Consider the following 25,429-nt stretch of genomic DNA (forward strand, 5'->3'; position numbering starts at 1 on the left):
AGGCCCTGCTGCAGGAGGAGGTGGCGGAGCTGCAGAGCCAGGCCAAGCGCACCGAGGTGGCCCGGGGGCGCCTGGAGAAGAGGAACTCGGACCTGATGGGCAAGGTGGACTCCCACAAGAAGCAGCTGGAGCAGAAGGAGGCCGACTACAGCCACCTGAGCAGCCAGCTGCAGGCCAGGGACGGCCAGGTGAAGAAGTGCGAGGACAGCAAGGTAAAGCGGGGGCTCTCGCCGGCCCGGGGGCGGGGAGGGTCTGGGGGGGCACCGTCTTTCCTCGCCCGGTGATGGCCGGTGTCCCTGCAGCTTCTGCAGCCTGAGGGTAAAATGAACCCCCCAAGCCCTGGTTTCTGGAGTGGGTGCATTGGATTTGGTTGCTGTTGGGACGTTTGCAGTATGCGGGGGTTTCTGAGCGCATCCCTGGAAAGAGTTGAGAATGTCCAGCAAGGGCAGTGTCTGTGCTAACAATGAAAACACTGAGAGCTCACTGTTTTCCAGACGGCTATTTTAATTTTTTTTTTTTTTTAGCTTTCCTCCTCTGCTGAGGTTATTTGATCTTTTGTGGTCAGTCAGAAAGCTATACACAGCCTTAAAACTACAGTTTGTTTGGTCTCAAGGAGAATGAAACAAGTATAATGTTCAGGTGTAGCACCCGGAGCTTGCCTCTTTCAAAATGCCTGGCACATCAGGGGCTGGTGCTCAAATTTTTGCTGCTGACATAACGTGTCATTTTCATTAGCTGCGAAGAGACAAGCTAATAGAAAATTCAGCGTGCCCTTTTATGTGGAGGTGGCCTGGGGACTTCTTTTGTTGTGGAAGGGAGAATGAGTGAATGCATCAACTTTCACTGTTCCACTTTCATAATCATCACAGGCAACTCTTTGCAGAGGAGTTACGCAGACAAGTTCTTTTGCTCGGTCGTGTACGGTAGCGTATTTGCATGCAGTTCATAATTCTGCTAATTGGATACTGTTTATCACAGTAGGATTTATGGAAATACCACACTTAGGCTTATTACTGGCTGAGTTTGTTTTTCTGGCCCTTTCATATCACACATTTGATGAGCAGTATGAGAAAATGCATTTAATTGTCACAGAAAAATCCGAATACATACATACCTCATTACAGAATTAGATTCCTTCCAACTGATTAAGTTTGTATTAAAGTTATGTTTTCTTTCCTACTGAACCATTTAACTGAAGCCATTTGTGTGTTCAGCAAACGTGTTTTTTAAATTTTTTAATTGTTTCTGTGTTTGGAATAAAAAGCCTGATTAGATATGTAATGGTGGATACCGCTGCTCTCCATTGGAAATAAATGCAGTTAACACCATTGTGATTAAAAATGTTGTGATACTATAAAATCTAGTTTAATTTATAAATAAGTATTCTATACAGATATCAAAATAGTTAAGTCTGATGAGTAAGAAAAGCTGAACTCAAATTAAAGCAGTTAGGTTTTAACAAAGATGCTTCCCCTTGTAAAAGACAGAAAACTGGTAGTTTTCTAAACTGTTGGGTGTTTTGTTTTGTTTTGGTTTTTTTGTTTTTGTTTAATTGAACTTTTGCGTGTATATAGAGGGCAAATAGGTTTAGTTGTTCATTGCCCCCTTCAGTAAAAGCAAGCATCCAAAGATGGTAGTGGCTTGAAACACAGGAGGTGGTCAGTCGCGGCACTGAGCTGGAGCTCCCTTTCTCAGGCTGTTGAGGATAGTAAAATAACATGAGTTCATGGCTAGACTGGACAAATTAATGGAGGAAGTCTGCTGAAGGTTGATAAATGCATTGAAACTGCCTCCAAGCTGCAGACTGTTGGAGCAGTGGCTAAGGGTGTTCAAGGGAAGTAGTATAGGTGGGTGTTTGCAGTATGGCTGCTCTTTATGTAGGTGAAGTTGATTTTGTGTTCTCGTTATTTAGCCTGTGTTCATAGGTTAATGAACTTGTTTCATGCATTATTGGAACTGACAGGTGTAAAACTCCACTGGTGGCATTCAAGTAAGCTATCAATTATTGGGCTGCATGGCAAGGCTTGCTTTTGTATTTTTTCTGAAATCTGTAATGTTTTACTGTAGGACACCAGAGACAAAATGCAAGCGCTAAGCCAGGGTGTCTAGCAAGGGTTCCTGGAAGCCAGAGCCCCCTTTGGTGCACGTGATACAAACTGAGGTGCTGTCGAGCTGCACCTGCCTGCTGACCACTTTGTTGTTCTCCATAAATCTGGCTGGTCTTTGAGTGCTCTCAGTCTGGCATCTCAGAGGGCAGAGCAGGAGGGGAGCAAGAGAAATGTCACTAGTAAACCTCACGGAATAGTTTAATTGTTAATTGTATGCATACTGCAGTATATGCCCTATGTCTTCATTCTTTGTTCCAGAAGCTGCCATTTAAGGTCATGTGAGCAAGTAGCTTTTGAATATCCTCTCTTCTTGACTTGTGCTCAAAATGTTCAATGTGCCTTCATAGGCAGGAATAGCAGTATGTTTTACCAATAACCAGTCACTGTCCCTTTCTCTTTTCCTCCCATGTGAGCTACTGTCATGTTCTCAGTGGCAACAATCCTAATTTTTTTCTTAAAAAAAAAAAACCAAACCAATCTTTAAGTGACTGTACTTCAGAGCATAGAGAATAAAGCTCTGTTTTAGACAATAAAGATCTGCTACAAAAAAAAATAGTGCGTAGTAGGCATAAAGTGTCTGACCAAAAAAAGGCTTGACTGGTAATTTTTTTTCTCTCAAAATAGAATTTGGCAAGAATGTTCTTTGAACAAACTGGTTTTTACCAATGATCTTAGTCCATTTGCGAGATGCAGGAGCTATAATAAAACACCAACACTGGTAATTCCCAGGGTATCAAGTGATCACAACAGATCTAGGCTTATTTAATAGAAAACGCATTTGAAAGATGATACTCTGGTAGTTATCATAGTGTCAATTCTGCTTTATGCTCCTTTGCCCTCATAAGAGATTCTTTGCCTTGTGGTCGTGTAAATCAAGTGTGCATTTCCCAGTGTTGAGGCAACTTGAATTTCTGCAGGCAGCTTCCTCCTAGCTCAGTGATATCTGTCGTCAAGCCCAAACCCTTGTCTCTCTCCTCCCTCCCCCTGCATGCGTAACAAGCCAGTCACACTGCACCAGAATGTTGTTTGCTCTTATGAGCAAATGTAGTAGCGTGACCCAGTGTCTTGTGTTTAAAAAAAAAAAAAAAAAAGTGTGAGTTCTTGGAAATTCTCTTCTCCTATTGCCCTGTGCTCATCTTGATGAGCTCGTGATGGTCTGCTGGACCTTGGAACAAACGAGAGTAGTTTTCCTCTTTTGGAGCTCCTCTTGGGAGGCAAACAGGAATAGTGGTTGCCCCAGTGTTTGGGGAGGTGATGCATGCAGAGTTAGCATTAGCTTCCTGAGTATTTCATGCTTTTTTGCAGCATACTGTGAGGATACTTTTTTTTCATAGCTTTACACATCCCTTTGCAATAAACTCAATAAAATGATTGAATTGCAGGAATTTGTGGTGGAGAGCTTCCAGATGGCAACCATCCAGTGTGTAGGGGTTCATAGCTCTGTATTTGCTATTGCAGCTCTCAGGAGCATACCTTTCTCATTCCAAAGCTATTGCTGGCCATGCCAGGTGTGTAATACAGCCTTGCCCCTTAGCTGGTGCCCAGAAATGGTGCTTCACAGGATGAAACTGTTTAGTAAAACATCCTTGGGAGCTGCTGGTTATGTTCTTTGTTGCCAAAACTCCTTGGATAGCTCCTCAGTTTGCAAAGCTGTAGCTTTACAGTGGTGATGTTGAGTGCATCTTCCAATCTTACTGCATGTTCCTGATGATCATAGTGTCATCTCTATGCTGTACTAATTGTTTGATGACAGCACTGCCTATTCTGAAAAAGGCAGTTGACAATAGTAGAAAGATCATGGAATTGTGGCATATATAGACCCTTGTGCAAACAGACTTTTAAACAGCTTTCCTGTGCTGTTCCGGCACGTGCCCTAGCAATGCGTCGGGAATGCCCAGGCTCGTGAAGCTGCACAGAGGAGTACGGACACCTGCTTGCGCTGCTTCGACAGACGACTCGGAGGGTGTTCTTGCTAGATAAAGAAATGAGTCACAGGGAAATATGGGTGGATGTTTACAGTTTACCACTTCTTCGGGAAGCAATACTACCTGTGTTCTGTCCTGCTGTACATAGAGATAAGCTCCAGCATGTTTATAACTTTTTTCCTTACAGTGCCTTTCATTATATGACAAGACTGTTAACAATTCAGACAGCACTGGAAGGTTGCCTTGCATGTATGTAGCTCCAGCATGCACAGGATTTTTGATGTTTTTTTCCTGTGCAGAGCTCATTGGGCTACAGAGAATTTCTTTCATACATCCTAACTGCTTTGGAAAGGACCTGAGAAGCCACTGAGAAACATGAACAGTACAAATAGGTCTAGACTCAAGGGGGACACAGCTCAGAAAGAACTGGACTTGTGCCATGGTTTGTGGAGTGTGTTTTTTTTGCATGTGTAGGTGGAACAGATCCCATGAATCATAAAAAAGCTTCTTCCCTTTCTATCCTTCAGATGACGGACATTTGCTGTCAGCTAGGCTGTTTTGGATATAAATTCTGTCACTTTTCTCTGAAGCTCAAAATCACCAAAATGAAAGATTGTATGATAAATCTTCAAATCAAACTCTGGTTAACAGACAGGCAGCCCTCCCCCAGCCCATTACAAGTCAAATGTTTTATAGGATGAGCAGAAGCAAGCCAGCGGGAAGGCTTTCTGTGTCATGAATTCCGACAGATGAAGGTTTGAAAACAGAACCCACGACTTCCCAGGATCTCCTTTGTTTGTAGATTTATTGGGTTCTGGGAAAGAACTGCATTAGAGTGGAAGACAGGAAAAAATTTGGTCATTATTGCCAGTGGCTTTGCAAAATACTTTTTTATTAATGCTCAACAAATCACTCTTTCTGTGTCTGTTCTCCTGTCCCAGTGTCCGTTCGATGGAGAGTGGCAAGATGGGCGCCTGTTGGAAGGGAAAGGCTTGGTGCTTACTTTTGTATTGTGCTTCTGTGTGAAGTCCCCACCGCAGGGGTTACTCGCGCTTTTGAAATAAAGCACAGGAAGTCCAACACAGGCTTTCATTTAATTGAGTATTGTTCTTTGCGCATCCTGTAACTAGAGTGCCTTAAATGTCTCTGTGGGCAGAGCACGCGTGTAACTGGTTCTCAAATGCACGGCTCTAACCCGCCGAGAAGGCTCCTAAGTGTCCCTATCGGGTGTTTTTATTTTGTGCCCTATTTCAGAGCGATATGGTCAGGGTTCTCAGGTTACCAAAAGATTGCATCATCTGCCATTCTTTCTTTTTTTGGGAAAAGCCTTGTGAAGTGGCTGGGCGTTCCCCGCATAGATCGGAGCCATCGCGGTGGTGCCTCTCCACGCTCCAGAAACCCTCTTGGCTTTTGTCCTCTGCCGTGGGGCAGGGTTTGCTGCCAGCGCTGCCCCTGGGTGCGTTGCTGCTGGGGTGAGCCAGGATCCTGCAGTCTGGCACAAACCAACCTCTCGATGGAGCGCTCTGTTTCATAAGGAGCCTCTATTATGTGACTGGAGCTGTTGGATGTGTGCCTCTGTGTACACTGTGTTCTGCAGAAAATCACGATTTCAGCAGTTCTTGTATGGCCGTAGTTCCTCAAGTTATAAATGCCTGCCTCAACCCATATGGGACAAATTGAATCAGACAGTCCAGAGCATGAATGCCTCTTTTAAAAACAAAAACATTACGTGCAACATTTTTAAAGAACTGAGTAATTTCATAAAAGGGAAGGTAGAGGTGGGTGGAGGAAGTCTTAAAGGAAGGGCATATGTCTTTTTTTGTTTGTTGTGACAGGAAATGTTAGGTAACTGACTCAGACATTGAGCTTCACGATCTGTGTGGGAATTGAAATAGCCTGTGTGTGTCCCCCGCCCCGTGCCAGCATAGGTGTGCTTGCACTTCATGTTGGTATTCCAAAAGGTAATTCTGACCTTGTAACCTAAGAATGACACCCCTCTCTCACAATCCCTTCTAGAGTTACTGTTTATACCCGTCGTGAAACTACAAGAAAAATAATTACAGCCCAGTGTTGCCTGATGACGGTCGTGGATTTTTTTCACCCTTTCTCAGTATGTTCTACACATGCATCTTGCTCTTCATTTCTGCTATTTTTTGTCTTTACATATGTCTTTATGTAAGAACAAGACAAAGCGTCTTTACTTAATGACTTTGTGTACATGCATTTCTTATTTATTGTAACTGCTATTTTTTCCTTACTAAAAATACCAAATTAAAAGCTGTTGCGGAAGTCTACTGGTGTCAGATTCTCTCTTAAAAATAAAATGTGTGTTATGAATAATAGGTAGCATCACGTAAAAAATTTACTTTAAATATACATTAGGTAAAAATTGTTTTTGCTCATGACGCTTTATACCCTTATGATTTGACACTGGAAATTCACCATCTCCTTCTGCAGTATCAGAATGCAATGTGTTTATTTTAGTCCTGACAGAATCTACTTTTTTGATAGAAATATGTTCTGGAAATAAATTTAAGTCCTTGTTAGCAAAGACTAAATACAGTGTTTAGGTTGGTGATAACACTTATAGATAACTAAATATACATTACTTATATTTACAAGAACTTTGTATACGTCATTCTGATAATCCTTTACATACATTGTCTTTACAATGAAAACAAACGCATCTGAGTCTTCGCAGTCTAAGCTCTCTCTAACCTGCTGATTGTCTATATTTATATAACCATTTCTTCCTTTCAGATTAAGCTGCAGAACAACATATCATACCAAATGGCAGACATACATCGTTTAAAGGGTAAGGAATTTATGGCCAAACGGTGATTTGGCAGACTGTGAAGTTGTTTATTTTTTAACTGCCTAGGTACTGCAGAATACATTTTAAATGACAGATCAAGTGATGCTGGAACATCGCATAATGTGAAATTTCATTATATTTTTTTTATTACCTAGTCTGGATAAGTGTAGGGTTGGCTCTCGTAGACTTTGCTCTATCATCTGCAGAAAGAACATGTTTTCTGGCACTGCTTACTTCCAAGATACTAGAGTCATTGTCATGACCAAATACATGGCTTAGTGTAGTTTGGATCAGCAACGGTGTGATCCTCATGCTGGGTTAGAAAAGGTCCAGGAAACATCTTTTAAGGCTGTTGCATACAGACATGATTACAATGCCTGTAATCTTACTGTATGGGTTTCAGAGTGATCTAGAACAGCTAATGCCAAAATCTGTACATGCCTGCAGACAACATACTTGGCATTTCTGCCTGTGTCTATGTAGTTGCAACTTAAAATAGTAGGAAGTTTAACAATTATTTGTAGCCTGAGGAGCAGGGAGAGGAACTTGTAGAACAATTGTGAAGACAGGAAATATTTATTGGTTTTATAGCATGAAGGTACCTTCTTTTGTACATTTATTGCAGAAAAAGAATATTTGACCATCGTGTCTAAAGTAACCTAGTAGTACTTTTGTGTTACTCAGAATAACAGAATCTTTCAGGAAATTAAGGAGATTTCCAACAGGTAGGTGAAATAGCATTGTGTAAGTCTTCTGAATGAAAAGGTAAAGAAAAATTTAGGGGTTTTGGCATAGTATCAGAAGAATTGTTCTATAATTCATATGACATCTGGCACGCATGAGGAAATTGGCATCCTTTTCAAGTTAGTTTAAGAATCTAGAAGAAGTAATATAAAACTTGAGCAAATTTTGAACTTATATAGCAATATTGAAAGCTGTATCCATCATGGGACATTTTTTCTTACATTTCTGTATTCATGTTGATTTTTGGTCCAGAACAACTAGCAGAATTACGTCAGGAATTCATTCGCCAGGAAGATCAGCTTCATGAGTACAAGAAGAACAATACTTACCTTACAAGGAGATTGGAATATGATAGGTATGTCTTCAAGAATGTTAGTAACTGTAGGTTTGTGTGTGTGTAATGGAAGCCTGTATTTATTAAAAAGTGCAAATTAATCCTATTTCTACTAATACTCAAACTTGAGCGTACTCAGTTGATGATGTAGCTTTGACTTAGCTAGTTGTTTGATTTTAAAGTTCTATTTCTTTATGGTGTTCTACTCCTACCCCCAAAGTGAGATATGATCTAAGAAAAAACTGACTTACTGGAATTGTTCAATGTTGGATGACTTTAAGTCAAGGCATTTTTTGTAACATGGAAATCTTAGTTAACAAATACTTGGAAGAGTTTAATCGCCACAGTTCTGTAAGCCACCAGGGTTATTAATTGCTGTCTTTCTAAAAGTGTAATTTTATTTTTTTTCAACTGAAGTTGAAAGCATTGTGTAGATTGAAATTTGAAGTTGAGCTCAGCCTTTTAAGTTTATGATGGGGAAGCAGGAAGAACAACTTCTTCTGAAGCTTTGAGGAGTGAGCGAGATTAACACTTGAGAAAATGTTTGAAACTTTCACACACAAAAAACCATTCTTTACTCTATGTGCTGTGTTGAGTATTTGCGGGTTTGTGGGAGACAGGAGTTTTGTTGAATTGGGTTGATCTCTATGTGGCTTGTTAGAGAAGTTGGGACACTTAGCTGTGCCATTCAGATCTTGTTATTTGAGTTGGTAGCAGTAACTGATAGTAGTAGTTGTGCATCTTCTATGTTGACAGCTGTGGAAGATATATTGCTTTCCTAGTGGAATTAATATATGCTGATGACAGATTAACTGTGAAGCTTGACTTTTCGGTTGCTTTCCAGGTTTTGGAGGAAATATGTTCAAGACCATTCTGTTTATTTTACTGTTTTTCTGCTCTGTCCCTATTTTTTCCAGTTCTGCTTTCTTTCTGTATTCAGTCCATTTCCACCCCATACACGTTCCAGGACAAGGCTTTTTGGACAAACTATTCTAGTTATATCTCAGGTTTGGCTCTTTGTGCCACTTCATATTTTTCCCCCTATTTTATTTATGGGAGAGCAGATACAACAAATGAAATATAACTAATAATGTGTTTCTAATCAAGTCTGCAGTGTGGGCAGCAGATCAAGGAAATGAGACTGCAACATGAAGAAAACATGAAGAAATTAATGGACCAAGTTGTGCGGGAACAAAAGGTAATGTGCAGCTAAGTTTCTTTGTTGAATTAGAAGAGCCTGAAATCTGCAGTTTGTTTGACTCAGCATTTCAGATATATGGAGGTGTTGGACATTTCTCCCCTAACTTTCCGTTAAACGTCGTCCTGAGCAGCCCTAAATGGATGGGTATTAGTGTAAGAACATCTGCCTGCTTTGCTCAGTCGGTGAACTGAGCCTTGAAGATCAGGCTCGATTCTTTGCTCTGCCACAGCCTTCCTACGTGACATCATTGCTAAGGATTTCGGTTTCTTCTCTGTAAAATGGGTATTACTTTATAGCTCTCCAGGGTAGGATCTGTGTTCTTACAACCTTGTATAGGTTATTGCAAAGGGAAACCTGATCTCTATTGAGGCCTTGAGGTGCTAATGTGATGCAAATAACAATGGTATTTGAATGGTATCGAGGGTGTAATTATATGGTGCAAGCTGCCAGCAGAATATGGGCCTCTTGCAAACAGATGAAATAACCTGCTTTTCTTAGAATTTCATTTCCTTACTTCATCTCTGTTTAAAAACATTTCATAATAAGGCAGACTTGAAGTAGGTTTCAATCAGATCTTTTCCTGAAATCTAGAATTGTTTCAGAGTCTCTGACCTGAGGCTTAAGGCCTTAACCTGTTTGCATTATACTTAAGAGCTACATATACCAATATAGATGTCATACAGCCATGCTGTATTTTACATTTTCTGCTCAGTTATGTGTCCATACTCTCATCTCCTACTTTCAGGATTCAGGTTTGTATATAGAGGACTTCTGCTGCTGTTTGCTGTGGTGATCATCTGATTCATAAATGTGATTTTGCTTACCCAAAGTAATGTTGAATTTGAGGGGTTTTGTTTTGTAATTTTCAGGGATGCCGTTAATATTGGTTCCTTTATGAATTTGTTCTAACAGGCCACACAAAAAATTCAGTCCAGTAAAGACACTGAAGTAAGTCCCAATAATGATGACCAGGCAATATCTAAGACTGTTCCAGAGGCAGAAGATAAAAACACAGTAAAGAATGAGCAGCCTTCAGATCATGTTGTAAATGGCAAAGGTATTTCCCTTTTTTGTCATTTCTGATAGATAATGGGCCAATTGTGTTATATCCTTTGCTATCAGAATCGTGCATTTCTCTGAAGTACAGCAATGAATTACTTGGCTCAGATAACTTAATTAGCTGCTTGTGATTGTACTAAGTTAGAGTTTATAGGTATCGAGAGATTGGCGTGTCCTTTTCTCTGGATCCTTTTATGAAAGTAGTTTCTTGCACAGTTTTGTGTTCCCTTTGTTGGTTCATTTGGCATCTCCTTCCTCATGTGGCCAGTTGTGAACTGGGGATCGCCTCTCCCCTCCCTGTGAGATGTGTCTTGGGGTGGGCCAGGGAAGGGGCATGTTGTTGGAGAGCTGGAATCTGCACAGAGAAGGTGGCTGGAGGTGAGGAACCGCTGTGAGAAGTCTCTAGCTGGGTAAGTCAATTTGGTTATCAGGAGCTGTACAGGAGGCTCTCCGTGAGTAACTATTGCCGTTGTTTCCTCCCTGTAGACCTCTCCGAATGGCAGATGGATTCCCTTTGTTTCTACTTCTTGTTCTGCTGAATCGGCACCTTTTTGTGTCAGTTCAGTGTCTGTTCTGGCCAGTTTCTTGCAGCAGGCTTTTCTTATTCTGCTACCAAGAGCAATGCATCTGTTTCCCACCCTTTTCTGAAGATTGCACTGATTTTGGGAGCACTGCTCCAAAGCAGTCTTCAGTGACTTCAACAGTACAATATAAGGAGTGTTGTAGTTGCATTATCAATATGGGACATCTTCTGTGGATAAAGGACTTTTCATCTGGTCTTAGAGCCTTCCACAACAGGGAAACTCACTGTTCAAACTTAAAGGTTAATAAGGCGGAATATCCTATTCTTGTCTTACAGAGAAAATCAAACCAGGAGGAGATGCAGGCATGCCTGAAATAGAAGATAATGACCCTGCTAAAGCTGAAGATACTCCCACTGGTTAGTAGAAATATTCTAATACTTTCACATTTGGGTTCTTGGTGGCATATATATTCTGTTTGAATACCATGTGTTTCATAGTGAATGCAAAGTTTTAAAATCTGTCTATGGTAATAAAATTAAAGTGGGGTGTAAAATCTGATAGTTTTTACTGTGCTTTAGAGGTTTGAATTCTCAAAACAATGCTTCTGATAATATTTCCCCCCCTACCCCTGGCCAGAAATCTTGTATTTTATGTTTTTGTCTATGTTTTAAAAACAAGAAAACAACAACAAAGAAGTTTACAGGATTCTTAGAGGAAGACCTGGTATATAGTTTGTTTCATGATAATGCTTTTGTCCATGTATTTTATTTCAGCTTTAAAGAAGCCACTTATTTCAGCTCCTAAAACTGAAGGTGACCAACCTGTTATAAATCTTCCAACTGAACAGCCCCATGCTCCGAATGTGGCACCAGGTAAAATTCTTGTTAGCAGGTGACAAGTCAACATTTTGTAGGAAACTCGCCATTTAATATCTGCTACCATATAATGAATGTTAGATGTACGTGGCCAGCCCCTTTTTCGTGTTTGATGTGGTTACAAAAAGGAAAATAACAATCAGTTTCTGCAGGATATAAGGTTGAGTGTGTTCTTAGTCTGGCCTCCTGAGGTTGTATGATCTTTTTGTTCCACACACACACAGTAGTTTCTGAGCCTTTTGACCAACTGCAGCCAAATTTGAGAGTTAGAAGTTTCAAAGGTAAGTGCTTAAAGATTCTCCACTGGTCAGAGGAGAGTAATTGAAATTAGTACCCCTCCTTATGGGTACTAATTAGACAGGGCTGCAACATATCATCAGGAGTTAATTGTTGATCTATTGGTTATGCTCAGAGAATAAACAGTGGTACTATCACTTGCTCAGTGTCCTCCTCCTTCTGTGAACAGCTCGCTTGAGGGTGATGTGGGTGGGAGGTTTAGGACATGAGAGAATTAAAAGTACTGCAGTGAAAGGGTTTAGAAGAATTGCAGTTAGAAAGGACACAAATCCACAGAAAATATACTTAAATTTAATGCTCGTGGATCAAGTCCACTTTGCTTTAATGTCAAAGAGAACGTTAGGTTATATCTGCACTGCAAGTGGCATATTCAAATACTGTCCTGCTAAAAAAAACATTAAATATGCCGAACTCATTATATATTTGTGACATGACCAAACAGCTTGAAGTTTTTTGTTATGCCCATTATTGGTTCTTCGAAAAAAGGCAACAGAAGTATTTCTTAATTTCTTTCCTGGATGTGTAAGCAGATTAGAATACCAAAATTATGGAGCTCAAAGTCTGTATACACATTTAAAGTTTATTATTTCCAAATGTCAAATCTTTTAAATAGTTTTCTTTTGTTGTTCTGAGGTAGTCCTTCATTTTGACTTTTATTGGTGGGAAAAGATAAAAGATAGCAAGGGAAAAGCTTGCTTCATTGAATTTAGAGTTTATCAACAGAAGCTTGATGTGAATTTCAAGGGGACCAGGTTTTTCTGTATTCCTTGGTTATGTAGTCCTATGATTCTGCTTATTATTTTTAGCATAACTTCTGTGACCTACTGCAACCTTCTCCTCAGATCATAGCTCTTGAAACAATAAATGATGCCTAGTAGATTTGAAAAGCAGAATCAGCGGGAGGATAAGAAAAATACATAAACGTATTATTGTTCTAGGCTTCATCAAGCATTTAAGTACATACAGAAAATCAGTTGAGAAGGTAACGACTTAGGATTGATTACGTATTAAAATGTGATTAATTAACTTGCGCAATAACATTATAGCCTTCTTTTGGAACCATGTAAAAACCAAACACGCTTCCTCATTCTGTAGGTTTGCACAGTGACAATGATGGAAATGCTGATATTGTGAAGCAGATACCTCCAAATTCTCTCCAGCACTTAAATTTTGAAGAAAATGTGGAAAATCAGAAAGAACACAAAATTGAAACAGACCATATAAAAATTCCAAAGAGCAGAGTTAGTGACTTGCAGAAGATGAAGCAAAGTAAGTTGGCCAATATCATATACTTCAATATATTAAAAAAATCACTTCATTTTCTATCTGTAATAGTGCTTGTCTGGAAAATAGGAACCATTGCAGCGGGTGGCCTTCTGGAGAGTAAGCCTGAAAAGAAATGTAATATGTTACTGTGTAAAAGAGATGCCTTAATGTGTCATCTTCCATATATATATATTCGGTCATTAAAAAAAAATTACTTGCTTATAGGAATTTAAAATGTTTTTGGAAACTACTACACATTTAAATAGATTAAGTGAAGACTTTTGATACATGCATGATACTGAGTTACTTATATTCACACTGTGTTACTTGACTTAAATACAATGTTTTGGACAATAGTGTAAGAATTCAGCCCTTACATAGGGGGTCTTTGTGGTGGTATATGTGTATTGGCCAGAAGTTTGTTCTTCTGTGAGAGGAAGTTTTCCAGAACCCTTCTCTTCCATGTCTGCTCAAGGAAGAAGCCTTCAGACAGGAGCAAATGATGTATTTGTTTATCGTGTATGATGGTGGTAATACTGCTGAGGCTTAGTGGGCAGACAGCAGGTAAGAACTTGCAAATACACCTACAGCTGTCTGTGAACTGTTGTTTTTGAGATGTGTCTCTATGTTGCAGCTGATACCGTAACATTGGGAGAGAATTATGCCTACAGTATTTGATTTAGCATCTTCCTAAGGAACATTATATTGAAGCAAGTTTCTTATGGTATCAGTAGAGATACTATACTCCTCAGTATAGTATAGAGTATACTGACTAGGTGTGCCTTAGCCTGGTTATTTTTAAAGAACTAATTCCAATTGTTTAGCATTTGGGTGGGGAAGGGGCCTCTGGAAGAAAAAACATAGTGCTGAAACATCTCCTCTTGTTTTTTTACCCAAATAAGATTTTTCTTTATTATATATATTAAATTTCTTCGTACTCACAGCTAAGTAGCTTTCACTTAGGCTTTGGTTTCTATGATTAAAATCTCTCTGTAGTCCAAGTTCACAAGTTACTACATCAGAATTGCCACTTTCAGAGTCATGAAAATTGGGAGGAAAAAAGGATTCTATAGCCTCCTGCCAGAGACCTGTGTTAATTCTGTGGATCGGATAAACAGTGGTACAGAAATAGCAATTTTGTTGAAATAAAATCATTTATTGGTTTCGGTGATCAGTGAAAAGAATTCTGAAAGCTAGGGTCACTCTCAGGAACATGAAGCTATTAATTCATTTTTGTCATAAAAGGTTTAAGGTTTAGTTTGGGAAGTTCCCTTTGTTAGGGAAATTCTTCTCTAGAATTTGACTGGCACTTCTGTAGCTTAGAGAAATTGCAGGAAAAAAAAAGTTAACTTCTAGCAATCTCTTAGATAACAGAGAAATAAGTTTAATGCTCCATTTATTCTTGTAAAATATTTTAGTTGCTATTCTGAAGCAGAGGTTAAATTAAAACAGGGCCTGTGAGCATATAGTCAGATTTGCTAGCAAATAGCGGTAGGGCGTGTATTGGCATAAAGGGGTGTACAGGGATGTGGGAGTTCAGTGTCTTCTCTCCTTCTCTCCCCACCCCCTTGTAGCCCCAAAGGGCCAGAGGCTGAAGCCTGTAGATAGTGCCAAACCTCATCCGAGAGATTTAAGAAGCTACCTGAAATGGTTTCTGAACCATTAACAACTTTGAGAGAGGTGCCATCATACCCCAAGAAGACACGTCTTTAAAAAGTGCACGGAAAGAGGATTTGAGGAGTTCTAGAGACCCAGCAGCCTAGCTTTGATACCTGGAAAGGTAACAGAACAAATTCTCTATCAGTTTGAATAGAATATGACAAGTGGTTAACATGGATTTTTCAAGAACAAGTTCTGTCAAAGTGATACGATCTGAAAAGTATGTATTTAAAGGAACGAAAGCAGTAAAAACAGGAATGTGACTGTCATAGGCAAATTAATGGAGACCTGGTCAGGAATAAATTGCTATTTGGTGGCTGCACAACTTTAAGAAAAGAATATTCTAGGCATAGGTATCACTAAGAGTTTTACCTGAAAAGCTTCTGTGAGGTTTACAGATGATCCTTTGCTTGGCACTATTTGGTATTTTGAGTGCTGGATGGTAAACAATGTATGAGATGTGGTTTCAGCAACATAAAAGCTTGTAAACATAAAAGTAGTCTGCAATTAAGAACGGAGAATTACATGCACAGAGTAAGTGACAAATAGCAAGTGAGCAGTTCAGTCAAAAATGATGTGGTCAACAGTGGATATTAGTCACTACCAAATGTTTGAAGTGAGTTTTTTCTTCTGGGATGTGCGAATAGAAATGTCAAATAACGAGATAGAGTAACTAACTTTTACCTAGTGCTTGTGAGGCCATCCTCTGGCTTTAAATATCAAAGAAAGATGATGGGAAGCTGGAAGGAATTCAGGGAGGAGAAAAAGAATTAAATAGGGTTTAATATGAGGGGAAAACAAGCTCTAAAAAGACCAGGGTTGAAGAAGTAGGGAATGGACATCAATATACTGTTTGTTGTTTGTTTTTGTTTTTGTTTTTTTTTTTAAGAAACAGATCTTTAGCGAAGGGTTCAGTTATTTTAAAAACACTCATGGATCTTTCTGATGAAGTGGGAATAGATGTATTCAAAATGGGCATGACATTGCAACCTGTGCAAGCTTTTCTTCCACTCTGTGTGTCCTGAGATGTGCAAGACTATTCAGTTTATCACAGGAGCTTGTTGAAGATTCTGCACTTGTCTGGCTGAGTGACTACAGCTGAAATGACAGAGCTTCTTATTTCCGTTGTTGGGGTTTTTAAATGGATTGGCTGTCTTCCCTGGTAATGGATTAAATGATGTGGGGGGCTAGCTTTGTAGGCAGGAGCAGTGAACTAAATGTCTCCATTGTAGGCTGTGAATGGGTACCTAAGAGTCAGTAATCGTCACTGATTAGTCTTTTCTTTTTCTCTTTGCTCCTTCATATTTGGAATAACTTACACTGTACATTGTAATGATGCAATGAGGGAGAGAATTTCTCTGTCACATATGGAAATAGCTAATCCAGGTTTGTAGAAGGTTTATTTCCTGATTGATCAGCCGTGGGTGTTCTGAAAGGTCCATTGGTGATAAATTCGTCCCTCTGGTGTGGAGGAGCCCAGCTCTGGCACACAGCTTTCACTGTAGACAATTCCCTGGCTGGGGTTTTGGTTACTGAGCGCCTCAAAACTTGCTGTGCATCAGCCCATGGGATGAGACGAGTAACCATCATTGGTCAGGGTGTCTGTCATATCTGTCAGGTTTCAGAATCAGAGAACTTCTTCCCAGAAGATGTTTTCCTTTTTTATTTTGATAGCATAGATTTAAAAAGTAACTTTGGTACCAGGTACAGAGATGGGCACATTGCGGCCGTTCAGTTTCAGAAGAAGCAGAACCTGAAAGTGACTGCAGCAAGTTCACTGTGCTGGAAAAAAACCTGGGTGCAGCAAACCTCCAGTCCACGCTGCTGTTTAAAGTTGTTCTGTAAGCAGGTCCTTAGTGATGAGCATGTGGAGAGCTGCTCCAAGTAGTGTGTTTGTAAGGATCCAGCTTTGAGTAATAACCCCATATGTCTATTCAGAATTCATTTCAGCAAATGTTACCTTCAGATTTTAGCATCAGTGACATCCTTATGGGTGCAGAGGGCATCGCCATGCTGTCACTAACCTCTTGTGCTTCATAACCACACATTCCACTGTGCCTCAAATAGTCAGTCCCTGTAATGCCTGCGTTACGGACACTGACTCATGTTTGGAGTGATTTGAGAGATCCATGCCATCAAGATTCCAGACCTTGTCTGTCTGTTTCAGAGAGCAGTTGGTGCATCGCTGGCTCCAGCTACCAGTGACTCCTGTTCTGGTGTTTGCCTCAAGTCTTGGTATCCCAAGACCATTATACGTGCCTTGTGTTGGAGTATTGATGTTCTCCCGGTGTTGTGCGAGAAGTCATCTACTGTCTAAATCTTTTGTACACCTGACTCTCCACACACAGGCAGTGGAGTTGCTGTCAAGACCGCCTAGCCCAGAACAACTGCTGGTGAGGTCTGTGTGTGCTCAGGGTCTCAGTCTTTCCTCCCTCGATTTCAAGTAGCTTGAGCTAAAATACCAAACACTGAAAGCAGAATGAAGCATCTGTAGTGAAAGAGTAGCTGTGCTGGAATCGAGCTCACCAGGGCTCTCCTGTGCGCGGGGCTGCCCCCACGAGCTCCAGCTCACAGGCCTGTATGGGCTTGCTGTGTTTCCTAGGATCTCTTTCTAATATTTTAACCTTTCCTTCTGTCAGCTTAAATTTATTCAGTACTTGTTTGTCACAGTATTTCTTGTTTGTCACATATCTACAGGCTCGTTTTTTCTGTAGGTTAAGTGCATTTAATTGTCTTTCCATAGCTTGTTTTATATTTAACATGTGCGAATTGTACAGTTCTGTCTGCTTTTTATATATAATGCAGTGTCCAAAAATATAAATTATAATAGCAAGGATTACTCAATTAGAGATGAATAGAGAATGAATAATATATTAAACTTCTGATTTCTAAACAGATCATAGTTTCTTCCTGCTCATTTTATGAAAATAACTGAAACTTCCATTTCTGTACATTTGAGCTGCACTAGATGTGATTCTTCTGTTTTTCTTCCCCATCCGGATGAGCACTATGTTATTGTTTCTGTCCTGATTTTCATATACTGCCACGTATGATAGTTTTCATTGTTTTAAGAAATAATTTCATTTTTACATCTGTCCATTGTAACCTTAACCTCCTTTTTAATCCTAATGTTGAAATCATATTCAGTTTTACTCCTCTGTTTAATTGCTTCCACTGCGAATCACTTAACATCTGCCTTGGCAGACTTTTTTCTCAGTCCATTTCCAGTTTGTAAAGATTGTATCGCACTTTAATCCTATTTTTTTCATTTATACATAATCTCTCCAGACTTGTATCCTCTGCAGACTCTGTGTTGCATTCTTTAAGCAATGGGCAAGCAGACTGAACTGCATTGGACTTGAACAGATCTCCTTGTATCCCATTAAACACCAGCTCTGAACTTGACATCACACCATTAATCTTTCATTGTGTGCTTGGTTGACTCTCTAGTCATTTCATAGTTCCAGCTAATTTTCGTTTTTCTTGTGCATTGTTTCAGTATCTGGAACTATTCTTAATTCTTTGCTGGGAGACAAAAATACTGGATTCAGAACATTTTGAAAACTGTTAAAGCTTAATAGGAAACCAGAGTGTAAAGCCAAATTAATTAGGTAGTTAAAAAAAAAAGTTCAGAGATGCAAGGCCAATCTTTGCTAGATTTTTACCCTTGACAGTATGGTACACACTCTGCAGACATTGCCGTATATGAAGTCAGCGATATATTGCTCCGTTGTGTGTAGAAAAATGCCAGTCCTCCTCAGAAAAAAGCGTAGATACAAAAACTTCCACTGTATGCTCTTCAGCATTTTAAGAAAACTATTATTAGTGTTTGTAGGTAATCAGAAATGGAGCTTTTTGTTTGGATGCTTACTCTGGCTCTTTTCTCCAAAGAGTGAAGCTTACAACAATCAGATTTCACAAGATCCAAATGCTGAATGACCGAGTACATCCTTTTTGCACGGAGGTGTTCCATAAGCCTTGTTGTTCTCCCCCTGCCCAAGCCCTCTCCCTTCTGCCCCCTTTCTCCTCCAGCTGAAACAGCTACAAAACCCCGACTATCCTAACCTGCGGTCTGCTTTCGTTTAGAATCTTCCTATTTCTTTCCTCTCTGCTTCTGACTTAATCCTTTGCCTACTTCACAGGCCGATTCTTTGATGAGAATGAATCCCCTGTTGATCCGCAGCAGGGTTCTAAACTGGCAGATTATAATGGGGATGATGGTAACGTGGGTGAGTACGAGGCAGACAAACAGGCTGAGCTGGCTTACAATGAGGAAGAGGATGGTGATGGTGGAGAAGAAGACGTCCAAGGTGAGCTTGGGCCTTATCTCCATCCCATTGTAATAAAATCCACGCTGAGTTTACTTGTTGAATTTGTGTAAAGCCTCACTATTTTTAGCTGATCAAAAATTTCTAATATAGAATAAATAAGCTTTAGGCAATCTTTAAAATTTGGTCTTGGTCTCCGTTTGAAAGCAATGTTACAGCAGTTTTCAGTGAGAGGATGCTGATACCTTATTTCAGTCATGTGTTCGGTTCCTGCTAGGAAAATCAAGACACCTCAAATTTCAGAAATGGTTTTGTCTAAAACCCCAAATCTGGTATCTAACTAGTTGGGGCATAGTCTTTGACATTACTAAAGCAGTTTTCAAGTACAGAAGCATAGTTTTTTTTTGACTACTGCTTTTGTCACACCTGCCTTGAGGTGGTATGCAATGAGGTCTCAGTTGGCAATTCTAAATGTAATTTTCACGCATTGTACACAGATTCAACAGGCTTCTGGTTTTCCTTGCTAACCAAACTTCAAAACTCATTAATCTGGTGCTAGCCTAATACCTGTGTATGCATGTTGACCACCTCTTGTTCTGCATGCGTTTCAGTGCATCGCCTCGCCGTTGCTTGTCTGCCATGTATCTGCCACGGTGTCTACCATTCTCCATCTAGTTGTTTGGTAATATTTTGTGAAAGGCTTGCATGTCTGTAGGGTGAAAATGTTTACATAAACATATATAATATTTCCAGTTAAGGAAAGTGCAAAATAAAGAGGGGAAAAAAACCCACCTAATTGAAGTTCTGCAGGCTGAACTTACCTGATTTTGATCCTCATCATGCAAGTTTTTTAGCTGGTAGTTTTTCAGACATGTATTTAATTGGTATCCAAGCATAATTAACGGGAAAAGCTGATAAAAAGCAACTGATTTCTGTGGGCATGCATCTAAATATGCAGTGTAAGCATTTTCTGGCTGGGCTGGTAGTTTGAAACTGATGAACAAGCAAAAGAAAAGTATGGATCACAACACTGGGCAATTAATTAACTTACTGATAAAAATGAAAACTGTGTTGCTGCTCCAGAAGATGTGGCCTGTTTTGTTACACTTTCGCTCAAATCTAGCAGCGGATTTTAGTCACTCTGGATTGCTAACGTCAGTTCTTCTGGACGGGTCATTACTGAATTGTAATTTGCTTGTACAAGCTAGCTTCTAAATGAAGGTACAAAAGTATATACAGCTCCTTCTGTTGTTGCTGTGGAAGTAGGAGACTTGCTTCTAATGGTTACGATCTTGTAATGAAAAGGAAAGCATGGTATGTCGTGCATGCTTGTATGTCTAAGCTCTGCTCTGCAAATCCCAGCAGTTGTGTGGGTTGGGTTTTTCATGTTTTTCAGTTCCCTTAGTAATCAGTGGGCGATGCCTGGCTCCTCGCTGCAACGGTACCTTAACTGGACTTCAGAATACGATTCCTGAAGTTTTAACCAAGGCCACGTAACTGTTACTGAATCTGTGCAAACTTCTACTCTTTGCCGCACCCGGCCTTTGGGCTCGTCTTTACCCGCAGCCGCTGCGCTGCCGACCAGGGGCGTGGGAGGAGGCGGGAGGAGGTCAGCTGCCCGAGCGGTGCAGGGACGCAGCGCTGTGCTCCTGCCGTACGCGGCTCTTGCTGCACCTCAGAGCTCCGTGCCGATTTGCTTATCAGCACGAATGCATTGCTATGGGGGCCTTTGCAGGGAAAGGAATGGCTTTAGGTAGCAAGAGTTAATATCACGTATGCTGTAAACTGTTAGCAGTAACGAACAGCATTCCTGTGTGCCACTTACAAAAGGGTGGGTACGATATAGTAATAAGTGCTGGAAAATTGTTAAAAAACATAGAGATTGTGCTTATGTAGCTTGCTATGCAAGGGGTATTTGAAAAAATAAGAGCTCTAACTGAAAGTGGCCTCATGAAACTGTTCCCCATTTCGATGCGGTACCTGTCAGTTCACAACAATGGTGGCTTTAAATTTGGACTTGGCGAAAATCTTTTTTTCTGATCAACCCCTCTGTATATCTGTATAGACATAATGATTTAATATCTGGTAGTAAAGATTAAGGAGTGACTTCTGGAAGCCTTTTCAGAAAGAATAGCCTGAGCAGCGTATGTTACCACCTCAGACTTAATTTTCCAAGCCCTTTGTTATGTTGTTTCCTAATAACTTGTTGACTTGATTTATGTGTCTTACAGCATGGCAAGTGGTACTTCCAGAAGTAGCATTTTGGAAAAAGTGCCTGCTTTAGTCTTTACACTAATTTGTTTGCAGGGTAGGAGAGGGTAGAATTGTGGGGGTTTGGAGGGAGGGTGGTTATAATTGTTCAGGGAGGAAAAAACCCTGAACTTCTGTCTAAAAACTATTAGAAAAACATCACATGGTTTTGCATCAGGCTAGAACAAAGCATGCGGCATGTGCAAACAAAGCCATTTAATTAAAAATGTTTTTCTGTTGCCACTAGAAATGTGTGGGCCTTAGATTGAAATTATCAGAGGAAAATACACAAATTTGGGATACGCTCGTGTGAATGTCAGTATCCAATCTGGCGTTCCTTCTTTTGGTCCACCTGTTAGAAATGCAAGGTGGTATTTAAAAGTTGTTGGCTTCTACTCTAGTAAATATGTTTTTGTGGTGGCTGGATGGTGGAGGATTATATAAATCAAGTGATATCCACGTGCTGTATTAGTAGTTTCTTACCGAACAAAAGCACGTGTCACGTAGATAAACCTCCGCCTTTTGCTGTTGGGAGTAAGTTACCAGCGGGTACCTACCTCCTGTGCAGGCTGATGAATAGTTGTTGTAAAAGTACTGAAGAACTTCAGACAGCTTATCGTCTAGTAAAAGACTTAGTAAACGTAAGTTTTCCATTCCTGTGAACAAGCATCTTTGCTGAATATAAAGGAACTCAGCTTTGAAATGCAGCAAAAGCTTAATAATTGAAACAAACTGAAGTTTTAGGGCTTTTTCATGTATTGAGGGAAGAAGGCTGGGGACCCACACAGGAGAGGCCTGCATTATGGCAGGTAGAATGCAGAGTATTGTATTTTAAAAGACCACTTTGAAAAAATACTGAAGGTGCATTTTCTTGATGGATTTGTGTGTGCTACAGTAAATGGTTATACTGAGGATGCACAAGTTTTTTTTCATCTTACGGTTTTTCATGAGGCTCAAAAACCAAAACCCCAGGAGTAGAAGTCAAGAGTGGTGGAGAGAGACAGTCATTCTGGATCTGAAAGACGAGATGAAACATCTTCGTTCTTCCAGTCAAGGACAAAGCTGTAAATCCATTGTAAAGACGAACTAAACGCGGCTGGGAAAGATGCGGCGTGCCTGAAGTGGCCACTTGGCATCGGTTGGGGGGCGGCGTGTGATGCATCGCCCCTGCCCTGCTCCCAGCTCCTGCGCTGCGCTTCCTGGCTGGGCGTGCAGCTGTTCTGCAGCTCCAGAGCAGACGTCTTGACTGACGGGCTGAGTGTTTATCGCGAGGAGCCTGGCTAGCTGGGTTTGTTTCAGTTGTGAAGAGTAGCGGTGAAAAATGTATTGTTGGTTCTTCAGCAGTGCTGAGAGAGAGAACAGGGATTTCCATTGATGAGAGGTTTGAAAAGTTTGAGAGCTGCCTTTTATGTTTTTAAAAGTCTCTCTTCAAATTTTACCCTCAAGTCTGAGATATGAGATAGCAGTATGTGAAAACATTGACAGCAAAGTCAACTCCAGCATTAGGAAAAATCCCCTGAAAAACGTGCTGTGCCATGTTTGTGTGGAAGGGATCATTTTTCAAATCTGAGAAGTAGGTGGAAAAAGTATTACCTTAGCCTGGAGGGAGCCATACCGACTTCTCTGTGCTCGTCCCATGAGATACCCCACCTCTGTAAAGTCTTGGAATGTATTAACTTTAGAATGGGTTAAAAGCGGCAATGTAACTTTCTGTAGTAATTGACTTCATAGTTGGGTTTTAGTGGGGGAGTTTGAAACCTTTAAAGGAAGATTCTCAAATTACAGTAGTAAGTTTAACTAGCTCTACAATCTCTTAAGTCAATAAATCTCTGAATCACGGTTGCAATAAAGCCAAAGATACTGAATAGTGTGAAGGCCCACTTCTTCACGAGGGACAACTCCCCGAGTGCTGACAGCTGGACTTGCGGTCGCAGGCCCACGTGTGTTCTCCGTATTTTCCCCAATGACTTCGTCCCCGTAACCAGACAAGGCCAATTCGGGGTGGATGTATGCATTAGCAGCATGTTCTGGGAAAAGTATGTTTAAATATTTTTTCAGCAGTATCACATCAGAGTTGATCTGAATATTTTAATTGCAGATGATGAAGAAAGAGATCTACAAAACGACCTCGTTGATTATGGCAAGCCACGCTTCAGTGATGGTGTTCTTTAAGGCCGGAACTAAGCAAGAAATGTGGATGAGAAGAGATCTCCACTGAGGAACTTGAAGTGCCGCAAAACTGAACCATTTTTACTTTGGTGTTCCTTACGTTAAAGGAAGCTGATAATTAAAAGTGATGAGTATACTCAAAGTCAGCAAAGTAACAGAAGGGAACCGTTCTGTACATATGTACATAGTTGTACTATTGCAAATTGTATTAAAACTACATTTTTGTTGTTACATTGAGCCAAGTACTTAGACTGTACCTTATCTGTAATAACCTTTACATTTAAAACCGGTATTATAAATACGGGCTGAATTGTTTCTGCAATTTAGAAAACTTTGTAAACTGGAGAACTTGTACAGTTTATATCTCATGTAACAAATACACTGTGGAAACAATGTACAGCCAAAGGACTCCTTTTCTACAGTAATACCTGTATGAGCAAAAATACTCCTGCTTTTCTCACGAGTGCTGTGTTTTTGTATTTTGCAGGTGAGCTATCAGTTGAGAATGAAAACTGAATGTTTAAAAAATTGCTCCTTCCTTAATGTGACTGAGGAAAGGCTATGAGAGTCTTCGGAAGCAAGTACCATTTCAGTTCTCAAATACAATGACCAAATCTCGTAGCTAGGGCTGGAAATTGGTGATATTAGAATTTTAATAATTTGATACATCCTGAAAAAGTTGTGTAACTAATAGCTTATTCTAAAAGGTAAGATAAATAATTCAGCACAGCTTATAGGAAATCTTTGTGTATGTGTTAAAGAGAGCAAGCGTGCTAGTGAGAAACAGACAAGTCTGCATCAGCTTTGTAGGAACCTTAATGGAAGGAACAACCCTCGCCCTCAGTAAATACGTTGTATGCGCTGTTTTACTGTCTCGAGCATCCATCCTGTGTCGCAGTCACTCAAGTTAATTTACAATTTAATACTTTGATACAGATCTCTCAACATCTGCCATGTTCCACATTTTGATTTTCTATATCAGAAGGTTTGTAAGTTAGATACTTTTTGTATTCTGTGTTTAAGCACTTTCTGAATTTTATGGAAATGATTCTGTTGATCTACAGTAGTGAAAATTAAGGTTATTAACCCAACCTGCTTCTCCAAAAGGGCTACTGTGAAAAGAAATTATAGGGCCTATGACATGGGTGATTGTACTTTATCTCTGTACTCAGGTTCCAGTTTGAAGTAACAGTTAAGGTTTGGTTGACGCCAATGCAGTGAACCTTTTAAATAAATTTCAAGTCATACTTTTTTTTTGCTACAGGGATCTTCTACCAATCAGTCTTAAATATACAAGAAATAAAAACTTCAGATTCTGGTGGTGCATCTCAAGGGTTTTTTTTTTTGTTTTGTTTTTTGGTTTTTTGTTTGTTTTTTTTTTTAAGGCTTGAGCTCTTCATTCCATACTTCTGGGAGGCAGATGGGGGGAATAGCCCTTTGCATGGTGTGATGTATTTTCAGTTGAAAATAAAATGCTGAACCTGCTCAGAATTAGATACCAGAATTAGATACCATACTAATACCACACAATAAGTATAAACTTGTACCAGGATTCTACGAATAGCAGTCTTCAGTAAATGCTGTATTTAAGCACTACAATTTTTTGTTTTGTCTTAAAATGTAATTTCACCCTGAATTAGGTGTTAACTTGATTCTTCTAATGAAAGCAACATTTATGGGTTCTAATAAATTAAGTTGTTTAAAGTATGCGAGGCTTCTGGCTTTTTTTTTTCTTTTGACTTTTTAAAATTGGATTAACTTCGGGCTTCACAGAAGTTGTGGTATTTTGACGTATCAGCAGTGGTTACGGTTAAAGGCCAACTCTGGGGGCAGCGATGGAGATGAGGAACTCGCCAGGTGCCTTACAGCTCGTTTTTGTCATGTGCAGGGCAGTACCAGCATGTGCTCCCTGGATATTTCTAAGCCAAAAGCCTG

General features: G+C 40.0%; 1 protein-coding gene across 1 annotated transcript; it reads left to right on the forward strand.

Annotated features, from left to right (window-relative positions):
- Positions 1–5: 5 nt before the first annotated feature.
- On the forward strand, positions 6–24,257 carry CASC4 (cancer susceptibility candidate 4; the record flags this gene model as incomplete). Its single annotated transcript, XM_009582027.1, has 10 exons — positions 6–212; positions 6,794–6,848; positions 7,845–7,947; positions 9,034–9,124; positions 10,040–10,184; positions 11,046–11,126; positions 11,484–11,582; positions 12,978–13,151; positions 18,950–19,117; positions 23,424–24,257. Coding segments are annotated over 10 exons (1,197 nt in total), but the record flags the coding sequence as incomplete, so codon positions are not given.
- Between the last annotated feature and the right edge of the window lie 1,172 nt (positions 24,258–25,429).

The sequence above is a fragment of the Fulmarus glacialis genome, unplaced genomic scaffold (genome assembly GCF_000690835.1).
Source record: "Fulmarus glacialis isolate BGI_N327 unplaced genomic scaffold, ASM69083v1 scaffold6280, whole genome shotgun sequence".
NCBI classification, from domain to species: domain Eukaryota; kingdom Metazoa; phylum Chordata; class Aves; order Procellariiformes; family Procellariidae; genus Fulmarus; species Fulmarus glacialis.